At 38.8% G+C, this 20,696-nt stretch overlaps 1 protein-coding gene across 3 annotated transcripts in view; it reads left to right on the forward strand.

Moving 5' to 3' along the window:
* Positions 1-20,696, forward strand: part of LOC146505520 (VPS10 domain-containing receptor SorCS3-like) — a 61,127-nt gene that overhangs the window by 27,527 nt on the left and 12,904 nt on the right. For 2 of the 3 annotated variants that reach the window (XM_085182379.1, XM_085182380.1), the window contains exons 5-26: positions 89-162; positions 1,027-1,091; positions 1,722-1,840; positions 4,769-4,858; positions 5,121-5,300; positions 5,771-5,917; positions 6,814-6,916; positions 8,393-8,469; positions 8,566-8,657; positions 9,453-9,560; positions 9,806-9,923; positions 10,045-10,178; positions 10,766-10,879; positions 11,466-11,637; positions 13,737-13,923; positions 14,194-14,327; positions 14,698-14,821; positions 15,133-15,245; positions 15,469-15,603; positions 16,263-16,362; positions 17,191-17,296; positions 17,385-17,545. In XM_085182379.1, the coding sequence (XP_085038505.1) occupies positions 89-162; positions 1,027-1,091; positions 1,722-1,840; positions 4,769-4,858; positions 5,121-5,300; positions 5,771-5,917; positions 6,814-6,916; positions 8,393-8,469; positions 8,566-8,657; positions 9,453-9,560; positions 9,806-9,923; positions 10,045-10,178; positions 10,766-10,879; positions 11,466-11,637; positions 13,737-13,923; positions 14,194-14,327; positions 14,698-14,821; positions 15,133-15,245; positions 15,469-15,603; positions 16,263-16,362; positions 17,191-17,296; positions 17,385-17,545 (2,653 nt within the window). Of the gene's footprint in view, positions 1-88; positions 163-1,026; positions 1,092-1,721; positions 1,841-4,768; positions 4,859-5,120; positions 5,301-5,770; positions 5,918-6,813; positions 6,917-8,392; positions 8,470-8,565; positions 8,658-9,452; positions 9,561-9,805; positions 9,924-10,044; positions 10,179-10,765; positions 10,880-11,465; positions 11,638-13,736; positions 13,924-14,193; positions 14,328-14,697; positions 14,822-15,132; positions 15,246-15,468; positions 15,604-16,262; positions 16,363-17,190; positions 17,297-17,384; positions 18,169-20,696 lie in introns of those variants that run through there. The other variant, XM_085182378.1, reaches the window with a different exon arrangement.

Consider the following 20,696-nt stretch of genomic DNA (forward strand, 5'->3'; position numbering starts at 1 on the left):
TGGGAATAAAATAATGTACGATGCTCAGTAACATCTTATTCCTGAAAATTTTAAGCATGATGAAGATCAGCCTGTTTTTGTCTTGCAGCTGTACAGTTCGATGGACTTTGGGAGGAAATGGCAGCTTGTTCATGACAACGTGATGCCAGGCAGATTCTACTGGTATGATTATGTCGACCCCCGTCTTTCTTTTTAACTCCATCTGTACAGTGATTGCAATTTGCATCATCAGAGTGTTCACGACTCTATAGTCTTAGAGGGATCCTGTGACCTCTAGTCAAAAGCAGATCTCACTCACAGCAGTCGAGCTCGAAACTGATTATATCCACGTCACGTAGACCTGAAGGAATATGTTTCTTTGTCCATAGCACAAACATGACATGCTGTTTTTGTTGTCGCTGTCATTTAGTAATCTTGACTGTGCGGGCACAAGGCAGTGAATATTGATGTGAGGCCGTTTATCCCTGTTTGTCATGGCATGTGTCAAACCCAGTGGGTTTTTTGTTTTTTGCTGGGAAAGAAAGGACATTGGTTATAGGACATCCTCTCCACATGCATGAACAGTTAGATGTTTGATAAATAAGAGCACAGCGGGTGAAGCAGCACCCAAAACAATGCATTATTGGTCCACTTGAATACTATTTCTTCATGCACATTATGCCAAATAGTTATTTTTCAAAATAAGGCTGGAGCCTCCTACAATTTTGTAAAAACACACATTTGCCATGGCATGTGTTTATGGGAATGGGGGATGTTTTGTCAAGCCCCCCCCCCCCCCCCCCCCCCAATGCCATACTACTCTTCTTTTGCCGTTTCCTTTGTTGTTGGTGAATTGAGATTAATTGCTGCTGGTGGCACAGATCTACAGGAAATAAAAACATATTGTTATGGGTTTCACAGAGTAGTGATGTCCATCTGAGCCTTCCCTTTCTTCTTTTTCTTCTTCTTTTCACATTTTTTTTCCTTTTCTTACCCACCAACCTTTTTCCACTCCTCTTTATTTTCTCCTCTTCTTCTTCTTTCAAGGGCGGTAATGGGGCTGGACAGAGAATCAGATGTGGTCCACATTGAGACGCGCATCGGAAAAGGCCGTGAGTACTGCACTCCAGTTTGCTGCAGTAGCAAGACCCAAAGGACCCCTTGCCTCTCATTTAGAGCGAGGTCACGGGCAAGATGAGACCTGTTCTTCTGTTCAGATTGGTCCCTGAAGTCTAGTAAAGCAGAATAGGTGTCTCCTGACAAAAACGGAGAATTTTAGTGGGCTGATGGATGTTTCTTCTTGTTAATCTTCCCCCTGAGTTTCATAGACAAACCTCAGCTTCCCCTTTCTAAACAGCGTGGTCTATTCTGTCAAACCAATTAAAGGAATCTCCTGCATTAGAAATGATGCTCATATTCCTCCTGTGGTGAGAAAATGTGTATCAGAATTACCATACAACCTCTCCTTGTCTGGCACAATAACATCTTGAAATGTACTTTGTCGTGTAATGCTGCCAGAGCTTTGACTCTAATAGTCTTGAATCTAATTTGGATTTAAAAAGTATTTGGTGACTAGTGTCAGTGTTTGACTGTTACACAAGCTGAAAATTGTTCCAGAGCGATGAACTTGGAGTGGATTTTGGATTTACATACTGTATAGCAGCTCCACTGCATACAAAGTACTGTTTGAAGATAAATGGTTGTAATCAACTTCTGATTGATTTCCTTTTGTCTCTTTCCAGGTGCTCAGTATGTGAAGTGCAGAGCCCAGCGATGCACAGAAGGCAACAAACAGTACCTCTTCCCTGGACACGTAGACACCAACTCACTCGTCGTACAGGATGAATACGTTTTCACACAGGTTTGCATAGTAATAGATTACTTTCCTCGATTAAACTAAGCCAGTCATCGGCATCTTTTCATGCAAAGGTTGCTGTCTATGTGATTTTTTTGATTTTCTTTTTTTTTTTTTCATTGTCGTTTGTTTTTATTTTGCTCTCATGTGCACCCAATTCATCCTTTTCCATCAAAACCCATGTAATAGCTTTCTCCAACACACCTGTTCCCCACTGGCCCGATGTGTGTTTTGATTATGTTTTGTCTCGTTCATGTCAAGGCACGCTCAGTCTTTGAGTTTCCACACAGACATACTCCATGCCTGAAAAATGTGCGGCAAAGGAACTGTGAATAGACAGGTTGGTGTCCTTATTATCATTCACTCTGACTTTGACTCCAATTAGACAGCCACAGCCAGGGTCATTATTAGAAAATTTAATTTTCAAATGCCCTCCACTGTCATTGATTTCCATCCACAGCTATGCAATTTTCTCTTGCTGGTCAGGCTTGATGCATTTTGGTCATCCTTGACTGTACTAACTAAATTTGAGGAAAATAAAAAAATCAAATTATACTACTTTTCTGTGGCTGCTTTCATTTTAAATAAACACCCCTAAATATTTTCTGTTCATTTTTATTTATTTATTCACAGATTTAATCTTTTGATATGATATGATATGATGTTGCAGCAGCAATGCTAGCAGTGACCTAGTTTCACTTTCAACACATTTAATCCAATGACTTGATTGGAATGGCTACAGTGTAAGAATGAAACTGTATGAAAAAAAAAAATCACAGTGTGATTCAGAAATGGTGATTCAATAAAAAGCCCAAATTGCATTTAGCTGAGATGAGATTGACCGTCAAGGCAGAGGCAGACACGAGGAAGATGCTGGTGAAAATAACTGGACATACAGGGAGTGTCTGCACGGAGATCTGGTGGCACAGATGACTTTCTTGTGACTTTCATTGCTTGGGGCAGTTGGATTTAACTTGACAAAGAGTAATGAGGTTATCGATTGGGCTACAACGAAATAAGCAGTCTTCAACACCTCCAAAGTCTCTTGGGAGGGAAGGAACAGCCAAGTGCAACATCCTCAAAAATGTGGCCTGGGAAAATGCAGCTCATTGATTTTCGATAGATTATTCCATTAGGGTCCTAATGTAGTGTGTTGGGGGACAAACACCATCCTTCTAGTTGATTAGAAAATAAGCAATCAAGTAGTGTTGCTCTGCCTGTAAGTGGAAGGGAAAGTGGTAGTGCATTAAGATCTCCAAGAAACACTGTAGATAAAGCCAGCACAATTTTCAGTGCCTCTTAGCTTTAGACTAATTGAGATAATGACAGTAATTTCTGTTGTGCTTAATTTTTGTCTGCTTTCAACACTCTGGAAAGCAGTGTTCATATACCACCTTCGATAGAAGTCTCTGCATGCCCTCTTTTCACAACAGAGTGGGGTGCTGTCCAACTCTCATGCATTGCTGTACAAAATATTAGGTACTGTAATTGGTTTGATATCTGTGTGTCATATAGTACAGTCGAGGAGGCTTTTGATTGGCTCCAGATTCAATTTGTAGCATTATGGCAAACTTAAACATATAATCAGAGAGAGGTTGAATTTCAAATTTGATACCCAGAAAAATGTTTTTATTATATATTTATATTTTTTACATATGTATTTTTTTTAAATAAAAAGATTTTTAAAAAATAGTGGTTCATGCAGATGTATTCAGCTTCAAACCTGTTTATTTTACGTCTTTCAGGTGATTTAGAATCATGTTTTCATTGTCAATCAGAGCTAGACTGCTACTCTTTCTGTCTGTTTCCCAGCTTCAGTCTGGGACTTTTACAGAAACACAAGTTTTTCAAACACAAATAATTGCTATCCTGTTACAGATAGGCAGAACTGATGAGGTTTGCTAAAGATAAGGTTTTAAGCATTATTTTTACTATTGACCATAGCTGCTAGCTGCTAGCTTATTGATAATGTGGGTAACTAGTATTAGCTAAACAGCATACGTTAAGATCTGTTAACAAGTTCAAATTTATGATAACTGTTCAATACTAAAGTGCTGTTGGAACAGGAGCTTCACTGACCTCCTGAAGAGTGGGACATCAGTCTTTCAGATGCTTTGCCAAGTTTGTTATGCTATTTATGTGTTTAGCTGCTAGTGAGGGGAGGGGCTGTGTGCCTCTCTGCAACAGTGCTGTGTGAAGCTCTATGTCACCTGAAGGAGGCATAGGTGACACTATTGATATCAATACTGCATTAAAGGAGTATGTAACCTGATAGTAATTTTTAGTATCAATTAGCATGCACGTGCCATTTTTTTTGACAACCCTGCTGAGTACATATGCTGCCTACTGAAAAAACAGCAAAAAAAACCAAGTAAGTGTACCATTGCATTTTTTCACAATTTCCACTAGGAGATGGTTTGGTCCAGGATTATAGAAAGAGATATAATCCCCAATGAAAGAGAATCCATAGGAGCAATGTTTGGCATGTTCGGCAATATGCTTTGAATAACCTAGTACCTTGAAAAAGTGTGTGCAAGCCTAGGAGAGTGCTGTTTTAAAAGAAAACAATGGCCACAGTAAAAGGATTTTTTTCCTTTTTTTTACGGCATTTTAGCTACTGATGAAAACGACTTTCACTTTACTTTCTGCACCTTTTTCACTGTACTGTATGTCTTGTAAACACCTCCCATCTCAGTTTGGTTTTCATTTGTCTGATGGTCTACATAGGCTTTTCTATGTAGGAGAAAATTATACCAACAGCAACGGCTATAATGGGAATGTGCAAATAAATTCCACTGAACTAAATGTCTTTTCTTTTTGTATTACTGTGAAAAAATAACTTCCAAATATGATGTATCTTCTTGACACAGGGGTATATACAGTGCATGTGATCTGATTACAGAGTGACAAAGCTTTTCTGCCTTCATTGCAAAGGTAACCAAGTCAGGACGAGCCAGCTACTTTGTCTCCTACATGAGAGAATCATTCAAGCGGATGAAATTACCTAAATATTGTCTGCCAAAGGTGAGCAACAGAAATAACAACTACATCCTAAAAGTGTTTGATATTTAAGAAAAAGAAAAGATATTGTTATTGTTTCAAATCACCTTTGTTGCTTTTTGTTTTAAGGGTTAGGTCACATGACTTTTATGAAGAAATGTCACATTTAAGCCTTTTAATGCCATCTCTTCTGAGACTATTTTGTGTTTGTTTGCCTGCATCTGTCATTCTCACCCATTCTGTCTTTCCATCTGTCTATTTTTCTCTCGCACACATCCTACTACAGGACATGCATATTATCAGCACAGATGAGAAGCAGGTATTTGCTGCTGTCCAAGAGTGGAATCAGAACAACACTTACAGCCTGTATATCTCAGACTCTCCCGGGGTCTACTTTATCCTTTCATTAGAGAACCTGAGAACCAGCAGAGGACCTGCGGGTAATCTACTAGTGGACTTTTATAAGGTGTGTAGTTAGCCTTGTTTATGGACTGATGTTGGCACTCCACCACTTACTCCCTTTCCTGTTACTGTGCTGGAGAACTGTTAATTTATGAAGCTGTCATTATATAGTAGGTTTTAATCCATTAACATCCTAATAATACATTTTTATAATTAAAAATCAGAATTTTGTTGGCAGTATATTTTGTCTGAACAGCTAAAATATGGTGCATCGTTACACAGTAAACTATTTAAAGCTGTTTTGAATTATTAACAATAAAACTTTACATATTTTGCTCATAATGCTGTACTTTTAAAGCACACTTTTCAAAACATGAAATATCCTTTCATAGAGGGTTTTTTTTTTTTTTTTTTACAGTGCCATGTATTTTCAGCCTGCTTCCACTGAGTCAATAATTATAGATTGATTTTCTAAACTAGAAGTGAAAAGGGCTTAGACAGTAATGAATGCATTTTTGTTGTTTTCCTTCTTAGGTTGAGGGGATAAATGGCATGTATCTTGCCAACAAACTGGTGGATAATTACATAAAGACTTTCATCACATACAACAAGGGGCAAACATGGTCCCTGCTGCCAGCTCCTGCCACTGATGTGGCTGGAAATAACCTTCACTGCATTCTGGTGAGCTTGAGCCTTTGGGCAGGAGTGAATGAATGCTCTTATTCATGCAAAATTAAGTCTATGACATGAAACATTCCTCAAATGTTTCAGCCTCATCAGCTGTGTTTTGGATGTTTTTGGAGACAAAGCCATTTTTGCACCAGGCCAGGTGCCAGCATCAGCATCGACTTGTCTTTTTAGTCCCCTAAATGACTGAAAAGATGCTTTGTTGAAATATTCTTATTATCAGTTTAAGTCACAGAGTGTCATTGCATTACATTTTAGGGGTCTAGACTTTCCATTAACCTCTGAAATTTCAATTTAGTACCTGTAATCAAACAGGACTAATGAAAGTTAGATTGCACTGAATTACATTATGTGGCTGTGTTGTTTTTCAGCAGGTATGATGTTCACCTAATCCAGTCAATATGTTCTTCAGAGACCATTTAAAGTCATGTACATTCCTCAATTAATAGCAGGCTATAGTCTTTCTCTGTGTCTTACAAATGACCACTATGCTCTCTTCTGTTTCCTGACCCCCTCCTCCAACCTCAGCCGTATGAAAACCTTATTGATGTTTTTCGGTACGCTTTATTCGGGGAGATGAGTGAAATGATTTGAATCAATTTTGCCATTTTTATCAGTGCATCTTGGGGAATTTTAATTACATGCCTTGTTTGCTTTAGAATGAAACAATTCAAATGCCCTCTGTGTCCTCTCAGCCATTTTTTCCTCCTAGCAGAGGAGATGAGAGGAACAAAGTATCTTTGTTTTATAAATGGTGTCTGAAAATGTTAGCACTTTTCGCTCAACGGGAAGAATAGTTTGAAAGCCGAGCTAATTATAATTGCTGCTGTTAAGATCTGAGATATATATTGTTTCAACTTGTGCTGTATTTGAATCCGTTTTGTTGACAGCCATTTTGCTCACTGCATCTTCAACTGGAGATGTCAGAGAATCCTTACACATCCGGACCAATCACCAGCAAAAAGTCTGTTCCAGGAATCATTGTGGCTACAGGTAGAGTTACATTAGGACATGAATTTAAGGTGCTGTGCAAAAGTCTTGAGTCTTCTCTCATTTTTTAAATAATTTGATAGAAAAATAGGAGATAGGTGCACTGGACTACTGAAACGTGCACATTTATATGGAAATTAAATATAGAAGCACAGAGTTCATACAGTTCGTTCGAGCTTGAAAGTCAGTAGTTGATTTGAACTTCAACAAAGTCTGAGCTCTGTTAGGCAAGCTTCCTTATCATTCCCTTAAGTAGTATAGAGTAATACTTCTCCAGGTTTCTTCTTTGGATGCTGCCTTTTGTTCTATTCTCTGTTAAGATGATCCCACATGGCTTCACTAATGTTGAGGTCTGGGATTTAGGGAGGCCAATCCATGGCTGATGGTATTCCACTGTCTGTTTTTTTACCCAGGTATGTTTTTTTTTATATTGACAGTGTGTTTGGGATCACTGTCATGCTGAAAAATGAAGCCATTGTTTTCCAGACACTTTGCGGATGGTATTGCATGGTGAATTGAAATATGTACTTTTCTGTGTTCATAATTTCATTAGTTTTGAGAAGATCCTCAATGCTGTGGTAAACTATTACAGGGTCTCCACCATGTTTTACAGATTAGTATAAGACACTCAGTGTAGTACCTCTTTCCTGACCTCCTCCACACATGTTGATAATATTGAGAATTTGAGGAGATGAGAGGAATTTGAAACAATTTCACTGGTAAGTGTCATTGCTATCCAGACCCATTCAGGTGACAAACCTCAGGCTTTTCTCCCTTTTTCATTTACTACTTTATACCTGTCGAAATGTGTTATCTTTGACATTTTTTGTAGATTCAACTAAAGAACTCAGAATAAATTGCATGATATTGTGACAAAATTGCTAACGATAATAGTTTAAAATTGGTCCCTTGCTTCCACTGATGTGGAGACACAACAGTGGTTCATGTTTTGGGTAAGGTACTTGTTTTATTGCTGAAAATGGTCAGGCACAAAAACTGGACTGAAAAGGAGAACGATTGCAGCCAATGTCCAAAGGAAATCTATGAAATACCTTCAGACAGCCTGGAGACCTATCGGTGACGACCCCTATAAAAATTGCAAGACAGTCCCGTATCCTCTGCAGCCAAATATAAAGAAATGAGCCATGCCTCAAGACTTTTGCACAGTATTGTAGCCATCCATTGTTTTTCAGGTAAATACATTGTAGCAGTTCAGCTGACACACAATTAATCACACAGTGCCTTCTTTATGTCATTGAAGTCAAATATGAAAACTTCTCAGACTAAATCTGATATTTCAGGTGAGATGATTAGATCAGGCTAAGTCGTAAACTGTCATTTTCCTGCAGTGGAAAATGAGAACATACATAGTTTCTGAGTGATTTCTATCAGCTGATTGTGCACATAGGTGAGTTATGAGCTATAGTGAGTCTTTGCTATGTAAATACTGACTGAAATTGTGCATGTTTTTGGACTCAGGGAATATTGGAACACAGCTGTCCTCCACCAACCTTGGGATGTTTATAACATCTGACGCAGGAAATAGCTGGAGACAGGTGACATCCATGACACACTTTGCATGGTTACCTTAAAGAATGGTGTTGCCTAATAAAATGAGCAAATGTGTCTCTTTTTCAAATTTACCGATTCAGATTTTTGATGAAGAGTACAACGTTTGGTTTCTTGACAATGGAGGAGCTTTGTTGGCGGTATTGCAAGCAGCGGCGCCAATTCGACACATATGGTAGGCATAAGTTGCTTCAGTAATCTCTAACCCCAAAAATACTGTAGATAGAAACTGTAGGTGTTGGGGTTGTAGTGGGAAATTACACGAGTGCAATTTTGTTCGGGGGGGGAGGGGGGTTGCTGCATATGATTATATTTAATGTTTTAAAATGCTGATGGGCCAAGTTTGCATGATTATTGTATCGGTGCTGCAGCTTCAGAACTGTCAGAGTCATTTCCAGCGAAGAGAGTCTGTTACAGCTTTGTACTCGTGGTTGGATATGATGGTTTGAGTGCTTTTATGTAAATGAGGAGTAGAGCAGGGTGGAAATATGAGACTCAGAATGCCCTCATAAGTCCCTCATATTGTGGGAGCTCTGTAACACTATCTACTTTGATGTCCCTGCACACTACAGCCCTGTCAAATGTGATTAAGCTCCGAGAGAGGTGATTTGAAACCCCCCAAATCTATTTCTAATGTTACAACCTGAGTCATATCTCTCTTTTCTGTTGTCACCTTCAAAAATCTACCTGGGCCAAGGAACATTTGTTCTATTGTTCAGTCTGTTGTCAAGATAATTTTTCACATTGAAGAGAATTCAAGGTGCTTCATTTTTCACCCGCGGCAAAAGCTAAATGAACTCAAATCTTTTATCATATTTCTTTGTTCTTGCTTTTTTCTTTCTGTAACCTGTGTGCTCGTGATGTTTAATGTTACACGCACAGAGAAAACAATAATTTTATCTACTACAGATAGATAAACAACAGTAGGTAGATATTCGTCCACTGACAGTTGTTGTCTTCCTTTACGCAGGATCAGTCTAGATGAAGGAAAGAAATGGGACCGCCACAGCTTCTCCTTGGCTCCTCTGTATGTGGATGGAGTTTTAATGGAGCCAGAGTCTGACAATCATATTATCACGTAAGGAGACACATGGGTAGCGTCCAAGAAGAATAGAACAATATCAGATCTGAAGAATTAACTCTTGTGTTGATATAAACAAGGAAAGGTTCAACAGATTAACTTAGACTTCTAATCAAGAGGAATTTTATGTTGCCTGTTAACATTAATGACAGACTGCAGATTGCAGGTGCGGAATATGATATCAGAAAACTGCGTGTCTATGTCTCAAGATAATCTTGCTTTTCTTATGCATCATCTTTCAGTTTCTTTGGGCACTTCAGCCATCGGTCAGAGTGGCAACTGATTAAGATTGACTACAAAGGCCTCTTTAGCAGGAGATGCATGGATGGAGATTATCAGACATGGTACCTGCACAACAAGGTAACAGGATTATTAATCACTTCTGATTTATTAATGATTCGAGCGCGTGTTTGCACATTTGTTTCTTTCAGACTTGTGAAAAAGAAGACAAGCTTTTTTTCTTTCCTTCTTTGTGATATAGGGAGAGCTCTGTGTGATGGGTGAGAAGCAGATCTATATGAAGCGCAGGCCAGGCAACCGTTGCATGCTGGCCCAAGACTATTCCAGGATCTATTCCTCAGAGCCATGCCCCTGCACAGCTTATGATTTTGAATGGTAATGGCTTATATTCAGTGTTCCTAGCAGGGAATATATTGTAACTCACTTTTTTTTTTTATCCCCAGTGACTCTTAATTTCTTTCATCACATGTTTACCAAACAGCCTCTCTACTTTGAACATCTAATTCAGTTGTGCGTAATTAGGGCTGTAATAAAAGAACAAAAGTATCAGTTTGCAGAACTTCATAAGGCTTAATATCCCTCTTACATGGCATATTTACAGAATAACCAATATGACTCTGTTCATCGGATATAATTATAGTTTAAAAAATATGGATCAGAGTTAAGAACTTTTCATCGCGCTGCTGTGATTTGCATAATGTCAAGTGACTTATTAGAATTCAATTAATAATGGATCGTTAAATGAATTTTAAATATCTTTTATCCATCTGTCTGAAATTCTGTTTGATCCCACATGTCTGACAATCATGTCTCTAGTTATGGTCTTAAAATATGCCACGAAGCTCCAAATGCAAAGCATTTGCCCCACTACAAAAGCTTGCATAGCTAGATTACTCTGAGTAGCAGTGTTTATCATTTCATGACTTTTTTTTGTTTTGTTTTGTTTTGCTTTGCTTTGGCAGTGATTATGGATGGGAGCGCCAGGCAGATGGGAATTGCTCCCCTGCTTTTTGGTTTAATCCAAACGGTGCGGCTAAAAGCTGCAGCACCAGCCAAAGCTTCCTAAACAGCACAGGGTAAGTGGCCCCCAATGTTCAGTCCATCACAAAACAATATCCCATTACACCTTTTTTGTCATGTTGTGTAGTACATAAACAGAAAATAATAGTTTACTTCCTATTGGTTGAGAAATAGGGCCCGGAGGGCCCAATCTGCATTATTTCCCAATTCTAAAATATATAATAATTCATAATGTATAATAATTCAAAACAGGTTTTTGGTTATGAAGCTTTTTTACATTCAGGAAACTGACAAAATTAAGTGTGCTCATAGAGGTCTGTATTTCAGCCTGCCAAATGCACAGTATGTGCTGTTGCTGGGTGCTATTTTCCTGCACTAAATTGCAGAAATAAAACTGAGGAGCATCTTCCAAGCGGAAATAAATAAAAAATAAATGTGATTGTGGTGAACAAAGAAAAAAAATCTTTTGGGAAAAACATTTTTTCCCCACTTTTTGTAAATAGCTGTGAGCTGTATGAAAATTTACTGGCACTTAACAGTCAAGTCTTTCTTTTTTTTTTTGAAAACTGGTAAAACATGTATCTAATGCTGGGTTCTGTTATGTGATGTGACAGTGCTCTTTACTTACTCTATGCTCAAAAGGTATCGGAAGGTTTTGTCCAATAATTGTAAGGAGGCAGGGAGGAATGTGTACTCGCCCAGGAGGCAGCCGTGTCATCCCAGAGCACCCCGAGGCCTCCAGCTGTCTACCAGTCAGGGAGAGCTCAGTTCCCCTGTTGGAAGCAACGTTACTTTTATGGTCTCCCTCAATGAGGTGAGTTATTACACCTAAAAGTCACTGCAGTGTAAGAAGAAGCAGATATTGCATAATGAACCAAACCCAGGCTAGCGCTCTCCTGCTTTTTTTCCCCAATTCCTAAGCTAAATGAATGACTGATTTACTTTTGTCTTGCTGTTATATAGAAGTGAGGATGTCATGATGAATACTTTTCCATTTGTGTGTGGTAGGTGGTGGTAGGAGCAAATTTTAAAGAAAAGATTTGCTCAAGTGCCCATTAAATCAGCTATGTCCTCTTTTTCAGCTACTATATTTTGTTGTTTGAATATAATTTATGGTGACAAACTGAACCTCCTATTAAAACCTGTAAGAAACAGTGTGCCTTGCTGGAGATGGACACATTTACAAAGGATGTTATTCTCAATTAATGATGGCCTACGGGCTAGCATAAATGATCTAAAATAATTAGGGGCATAAAAGATGTAAAAGAAAAATGTGAAAACTGGTTTCAGAGTTGATTGTAGTAATAAAAACCTTTACTAAATGGTGTTGACAATCAAGGTCACCTTACAAAACATAATTTATAGTAAAGTATGCAACAGAGAGGACAGCAAATAGAACAACTGATGTACAGTTGATTCCAGAAAGGAAACGTATATAAGCTTGTTTAAAAAGATAAACAAAGCAAAAAACAGAGGGGCTTGAAAAGCTGCATGTTACAATATCATGATGTGGAAGGCAATAGGATCTGCATCAGTTCAGATGAGTTTAAGAGATTGAAGAAGCTATTTGAGCTGATGTCGTCATCGTCTGCCAGAAAACAGCATCGGATTCCAGATGTCATCCATCGGTCTGGCTCGCTCGGCGGGAACTGGGAGCCTACGAGGAATCCTCATCCAGTTCTCCATGAGGCACGACTGAGATTCATTTTGGAGGAGAGAGAAAAAAAGAATATAATAGCCAGTGGTAAAAAAAGACCACATAAAAGAAAGGAAGACGGTTTCTTCATTTCTTCCGAGGTGTTCATTATTTCATTTTCCTAACCCTAACCCAAAGAAAAGAACGTCGATTTAAGCCCCCTCCTCCACTACCCAGAATTGGATCAGCAATTACAAAAATGGATGGAACTGGAAATGATGATGGTAGTTACCAACCACAGAAAAAATGGAGACCTCATTTAAAAGTAATCTGAAATCTCAAATTATTCTCAGGAATATTTTGTAAGACTTCTCTTCTGGGAAATATGTATTGATTTTTTCAAAAGACAAATGCAGAAAAAAAGAAAAGTGTGATATTCAAAATACTAATATATACAATGTTTATCTATTTATGACTAATATGTTCACAGCAGCACATTACTGCACCAAAAACCAGATCTGAATGCAATGTGTGTATCTTGTAGGATTTACATAGATTCCCCAAAAACTTGAACGGCTTTAACTCGAAGGTTATCACAAAAAAAACCCTTTAGCCTGAAAAATGGATGTATTTATGAAATATCACCTCAAACATTGTTTTTCCTTGTTCATTAAATGTAAGAAAAAGAAACAACTTGAAGTTAGTTAAGGAAGAAGTTAGTCCTGAGATCTTATTGTTAACTAATTTAATTGGAACTAGATTCTTCTGAAATGCCTGACAGGGTGTTGCTGAATGTTTTTAAAGTGCAATTTTTCATTGCTTTGATCACCACAAATGAAGTTTATTTGATCTTTTGTTTCAGCGTGGCATCTCACTACAGATAGCCCAAAGCCTGAGTAATAAAACCAAAAGTTTGTTGTTAAAGTTTCTGTAATTTGTATGAAAAACACTTTGGTGATGGCAATGTGTCTGTTTTTGAGTGATCAGCTGGAAAAATGACACCAGATTATAAACTCCTCCATCTTACTTTGGGACTCTTTCATGACCTTTTTTTGCCTCTGCGTCTCTCTTTTCACATTTCCACTTGTTTTCTCTGCTGAATTTCTGTCTTTCCCATTCATATTCACCTTCAAAGTGTTTATGACACAGCCTATATGACATCTCAGCTCCAGCACTTCAGCGGCAGACTGATCGCTCTTCCCTTGCATGTGGTCCAAGTGAAAGTATCCTGACCTAAGCCATGATGACAGATGCTATGTAATACCATCTGTCCACAGGGAGACTCGCTGAGGACCAGCATCCAGCTAGACTTTGGAGATGGCATCAAGATCACGTACTCTAACCTGAGCAGGGCGGATGATGGCATCAAGCACATCTACAGAACGACTGGGATTTACCGCGTGACAGCTACTGCAGAAAACAGCCAAGGATCTGACAGCAGCACACTGTTTTTACACATCACCAGTATGTGAATAAGAAACATCATTACTGATTCCTGAGGCTGTGCAGATAGCATAAACCTCTTCTCTTTCATGGATAGTCACGTTCCCACTCTGCTGAATTACATTTCAGTCATGGTTTTACTACTTTTATGCATTTTAACCTTGCAAAATGCAAAAGCACACACCTGAAGCTAAATGTACATCAACTGCGATCACAATAATACTTTTCTTGCTGGCTGCATTCATTCGATGCATGTATGGCTATATGATGGCGTATTTGTCATCGCCGCAGGTCCACTAGAGCGGGTGTATCTCTCCGCTCCCATTGTAGCCGTCAGGGGGAAGGAGGCTAATCTGACTGCAGTGGTTTGGCCGAGCCACACCAGAACATTGACCTTCTTCTGGTGGTTTGACAACAGCTCTGAGGTGAGACGCTTCTCCTCCTCCACCTCCTCCCACCATTCTCCTATACACACAAGGCATTTATCCTTTTTACTGCTGCTTTTTTCCCCATCTTCCCACTCCTCTCTTGATGTCTTTGTGCTCTTGGTTGTAATCTAAAAGTGTAAATCTACACAGATCTCCCCACAAATCATGTAAAAAGTGACAGTATGTGACTGCCCTGTGCCATTCTGGAGGATCCAGCTTGGATGGTTGATTATATTTGCCTGAGATTGATTGTGTTCAGCGCAGCATCCCCTCATTATACAGTAGATATATGTAGTGTTCTATATTCAGCCATGAGGATGCAGCTTTTTCTGTGCATTTCTCTGTGTTTTTTCCTTTTGAAATCCAGCCCATTATAACCTTGGAGGGAAGCATCTCACACACATTTCAGAGCGAAGGAAAAAGCAAGGTCATGGTCCAGGTTGCTTCTGGGAGCACTGTAATGCAGGATTCAAAAGTTATAACTGTTAAAGGTGAGTGGGGGAGACAGTCTTCAAAGCACTTTAATTGGAGAGATGCCTGTTACATGAATATGCAATATGCTATCTCAGGGAAAGTGTGATGCCTCTCGGTCAGCGCTGCAAGCTTCGCCACGTTGATGTCAACGTGGACTTATCTAATGAATAAAATGTCACGGTATGCGAACACGAAATCTCGAGGAGCAATTAACTTCAAGGCAGATGTTGCCAAATGAAAAAGGACAAAACTGCACATCAGATTAATCAAAACCTAAACTAGAAGTAGCGTTAATATTCTAACAGACATCACTTCACCTTTTTTCCAGAGTTCTTCAGGTCACTGCTGTTGTCGTTTTCGCCAGCGCTTGATGAGCACAATCCTGACATCCCCGAATGGAGGGAGGACATAGGCCGTGTGGTGCGGACAGCTCTATCACAGGTACATCAGTTCCTAAGAGATCTTTCCTGCAGTTGACAGCGAACACCAATGGCTTTCAGGGTCATTACTATTTTATACGGGTGCGCTAAAATGACACGGCAGTCATGATGTTTTGTAACCCGTGTTTTCTTCTTTTATTTTGTTTAGGAGACACATTATTTAGTGTGAATTTAGCCTCCAGAGTAAAGCCATACCTGGCTGTCGTGTTTTCGCGTCACTCTAGGTGTCTGGGATTCATGAAGATCAGCTGCTGGTATCTCTGTATCCAGGGCTTCCAACTACAGCAGAGCTCTTTATTCTGCCTGATGAGCAGACATCTACTGAGCACAAGAGTGGGAGCGAAGCGGCTCTTGAGATGGTAAGAGCCACGATAATGTAGATCATGTCAGCTTTTATGTAGAGCTGCTGTTTCCTGGACATTAAACATACATTGTATTTATATTTATGCTAGCTATTTAAGAGGACCTAAAGGCTGTTAATAGTATAATAAGATTAACTGTTTGTTCATGTGGTTGGTATGCATGTTTCCATAGTTGGTATTTATTTCTTCTGTTTTCCTTCTTCTTCTTGTAGCGTATCCCTAGCATCCTCCTCTGTCACAAAAGCACTTGCACGTCCTCCTTCACTACATCCTCAGTAAAACTCTTAACAGCTTCAGTTCTGCCACTTCCATCTCAGGCTCCTGTCTTTTTGTCAGAATAGTTGATTTTTATTTATTTTTGTTAAATGATCTTGAGCAAAAGCTTTTGAGCTCACAAAAGATCTGCAGACTGCTTATTTTGCTAGGACTCAAACAAAGTAAGTGCAAAACGCAAGAGAAATGCACTGTAATGTGTTAATTATCGGGCGAATCTTTGAACAATGGAGAGAGCCAGTCAATGGCGCCACCGGTCATTATGCTAAGCTGAGCTAATTATTGTATCAATCTTTTCTTTTCCAAAAATGTCTTGCTTGTTCGTGAAATTTTAATGTAAACTTTTGTGTTTTCTGTGTGTTTTTGTTAAAATCCTGTGACAGATATCAAATATTTTTGTCACTGCACTGAACCAAGGCCTGATCCAGTTTGAACTGAAAGCTGACATTCGCATTATTGTGTACATGACTCAGCAAACTCTGGGTAAGTCTTCAGCAGTCGTTACATTGAAACCCTTTTAGAGATACGTGAAAACAAAACACTCAAACAGGCCCTAGGCTTATTTTACGGCAGATTGATACAGCATGTCTACAGATCCACAGAGCATTAGATAAGATGTGTCTTCGTTAGACTGGTTTGACATTGAATTTTAACGACGCTCTGAAAAAATAAAGCAAGGCAAAAGACAAAGTGTTTCCTGAGAGACGGACGATGCTGTATATCACAGGATTTAAATATCCTTCACAGAGTGCCAGTTTTGCACCTGAGGCTATGAGACAGTAGCCCTCTTTGAAGTCAGCCAATCAATCACATGATTGACAAAGCAGGTGTTTGATATGCACGGGAAATTCACAGGGTCACCGGGTCATTAGCATATCGTAAAAACGTGTCGATCACCTCGCGTGTCTTTACCCTTTTCATCCACCAATGGATCTGTCTTCATTTGTGTCTGCATACAAAGGTCTGGGTTGCCTTTAAAATGATCCGGAAAGGTCAAAGACTTCATAGGCTTCTCTGTGACGGGGAAAAAGATGGGCAGTGAGAGGAAATACTTTGAATATTGCATCTCAGCATTTATAAAGCCATGACTATGCATAAGCTACTGCTGCATGCAGTATGAACCCTGGAGAGAAGCAGTGGACCTCCTAAAGGTGCTTTTTATGCCCTGAGGGGATAACATGTAGGGATATGCTCGTCATGACATTGGGTAATGAAGTAATATCCTTGGAATAGGACATGGTTTAGGAAAAAGGAATGGGTTTAACACATACGTAAAAAGTTTGGTGCTCATTTATGGTGTTTGGCTTTCAGCACCACTTGTGGACTCTAACTCACTTCCCAGTGGGTCGGCCATGCTGATGCTGCTCATCGTGGTGTTTGTTGGTTTAGCTGCATTCTTCATCTACAAGTTCAAAAGGTATGTTTACTGAGATAACGAAGTAAATACTGTTGAACTCACTTGATAATCAAAAGCTAATCATCTTTATTGCTCTGCTGTCTCTTAGGAAAATCCCTTGGGTCCACGTCCAGACTGAGGACAGCCATGAGAAGGAGCCAGAAGTGATAAGCACAGTCGGTCAGAATGACACCATGTCCAAGGTCAAGCTCAGTGAGTTTCCCTCCCAGAAAGAACTCATGGAAAAAGAGCTGGAGGCGAGGAACATAGGTAATCCTTTCGAAATGCCTTTACTGCAGGCAAACTGTGACTGTGTTGTTGAAAAATGTGCCGTAATTATTACTAATGGAGTAGTGACACAAAATCTACATTCTAATGAGGCTGCACTACTGTGCAAAAGTTGTGAGGCATCCCTCTTTTCTATATATGTTGCTTCCAAGTACCCAGGCTATGTCTAATTTTTTTTTTTAATAGTCGGGAGCAATAATTCTCCAGGCTTTCTGAAGGTCTTTCAAAGTGACTTTTGACATTGGTTGCTTTTTTACTTATTTTCAGTGCAGCTCTTGTACCTGACCATTTTCAGAGTATTTTTATGAACCACTTAACACTGAGGTATAAATCATTTAAGCTTAAAAAGGCTCTTAGCTTACAGGATTAACAGTGTTGTATCTACACATCACAGAAAACCTAACAAAGAACCAATTTTAAATTGTATTGTTTGGCACTTTGTTAGCCTGTCAAAAAATATCATTTGTATGAAAAATGTTAACAATATAGTTTGAAATACACAAAATATTACTTTTTGCAACAACAAGGTGATTCTTACGGTGCTATTAGCTAAAAACCTGGCAGATCGCAGCGAGCTGTGCAGTGTATCCTTAAAAAAAGTTGAGGAAACTGGACAAATGGAGGACAAAAGAAGAAGTGGCAGGCCTAAAAAGTATCCACATGATGATGAAGTATGAGTCATATCTAAAAGTCATGTCTTTAACAAATGAAAAACAACTTGACACAGGGCCTGAGAGACACATCTGGCCCTTTGTGGTCTCAGTGGAAGGATGGCTGTCGAGAAACCATTATTAAGGTAGGAAAACGTGAAGCAAAAGCTCATGTCTGCAGAATTACAGAAGGACGGGACTGAATATTAGTGGCAACAGGTCTCATGGAGTAATGAGTCCACATTTGAAGTTTTTTATTCAAATCATAATCAATATGAATGGAGGAGGTCAGAAGTGAGGTACAACAGTGAGTGTCTACAGGATGGAAAAAGCACAAATTGAAATAGTATCAGTCACAGATTGGCCTCCTCAGAGTCCAGATCTCAACATTATTGATGCATTTTGGGATCATCTTGATAGAGAACAGGAACAAAAGGCAGCCAATATCCAAATAAGAGCTTTGAAAGTCCTTCAAGAACCCTGGAGAACTATTCCTGAAGACTACTTAAATAAATTACAAGAATGCTGCTAAGAGAGTTAAAGATGATCAGATCAAATATTCACTTTCAAGCTTGTTACAATTGTGCAAGCTCTGTTTTTGCCTTATACACTGTATTCACATGTTTGATCATATAGTTCAATAAAATGCTGGACCTACTTTATGTTAAAACATAGTGTGTAAACATATAGTATAAATGTCAAATAGTCAAGTACAGTATAAGTTCCCCACGAATGTACTTTGTTGCTTTCAATCATTGAAGAGACAGTGTATCATGATGCAAGCTTTTATTTCAGGCCCACATTAAGAGTACCTACTGTGATTATTTTTTAATGTATTAATATGTATTTTATTAATACGGGGTTTAAAGGCTGAATGTTATTGTAAAAGACAGATGCTGATTAACTTTTTATTGCCCTAAAAAACATCACTGAGCATTTGAATAAATCTGAAATTTAATATAGCATAGACTCAAAACACGATGATGTTCTTTTTGCTCTTATTTAAAATGGCATTTTTTTTTTATTTTTTTAGTGAAACTACTCAAAAATACATTAGAATTCAGTGTGTGTCTGAGGTGCTGCAACGTCTTTATCAATGCTGTGTGTCATATTTTTGCAATTTGCACAGCCCGAGCACAACTGCAGCATCTGCACAGAAACCAGATATCACCATGACAAGTTAACTTTTTGATTGCTATGCTTGACATCCGCTGTGATGTCTTTTAGATGAGAACTATTCAGTCCCTGCAGACGGTGTGGACTGTTTGACAAAACTAGCATTGCAGTGCTCCTGACACAGACATGTGGGCTGCAGGCCTTTTTTCTGGTCACTCAGCACTTTGGCTGTTCTTCATTTCTCAGCTGCTTCAACCAAGTCCTTGCTGATCTGAAACAAATTGACTCCTTTTTAGTTGCTTTCGAGAGTGTTTATTTAGAAAAGGGCAGAGCAGCATGGGGCCTTTAATCTGTGGCTCGCTATGCTAAATGAATTTACAACCTGCTGCTTAAAGATTTCATTAGTACTCATCAGCTTGGTTTGATTTTCATGTATTCTAATTCTGGCTGAGATATAAATGTTCCCAGAAAGCTGAGTCTGCTGTATTCGGTTTTCACTATTTTATAGGAACGTTATAAAGTCTACCATCTGTTAGTCCAAGTCGCTGTTCAGCTTACTGCAAGATTAATATGATTGTTCGTCTGTTTTGAGTATTGCCATCGATGATTTACCTACACAATTTTGTGAACTCTTTTTAAAAATGTGGAATAAATAGAGCACATCTGTTATACAGTACTGAACCTTCCATGTCTTGTAAGGCAGGTGTTCCACCAGCCAGTGGGAAATATTTCCTTAGAGAGTTTAATTTAATTAATGTGTGGGTTCAGTGATTTTATGTGTCCTCACTTTAGTCCAAATATCCTTACATGCTTTAAAAAGAAGAAGAATCTCTTATCACTGGTAGCTGTCACAATGCCGCTGAAGCTATTAAGTAAAATTACAGTCAGAATTCATGAAGGTTAAAAGGAAGATTTGAATGTTTCAAGCAGTATCTGACAGACTTAAATGAACATTTTTTTGGCAGCTTAGTTAAGGACTTTCATTTGATATATGTTAATACTAAATGATTAAAATGACAGCTCATATGGGCTCCGTAGAAAATTACAGTTGAGTTGAAATGGGGATTAATTATGCTGGAAAGGGGATTCATGTATGACACATTATACAAGACAGGAAGTTGTCAGGACCAGTCTACCTAGCAATCAACTAAGGAAGACAAGTTAGAATTCTCTGATTAGCATTTGTACGTACAAAATTGATGCTGTATGGGGAAAAAGGAAACTTTTTTTGAAAGGATGATGAAGCTTGCACTGCATGTAACCTCCAAAAATTACACCTGAATTCACTAGACTCAGTGTAGGAGTATCAAATGTCATCTCTTGGTCAAAGAGACAAAACACTGAAGCAGTAACTTTTGAAGAGCACC

Source organism: Neolamprologus multifasciatus, chromosome 13 (assembly GCF_963576455.1).
Source record: "Neolamprologus multifasciatus chromosome 13, fNeoMul1.2, whole genome shotgun sequence".
In the NCBI taxonomy this organism is placed as follows: Eukaryota; Metazoa; Chordata; class Actinopteri; order Cichliformes; family Cichlidae; genus Neolamprologus; species Neolamprologus multifasciatus.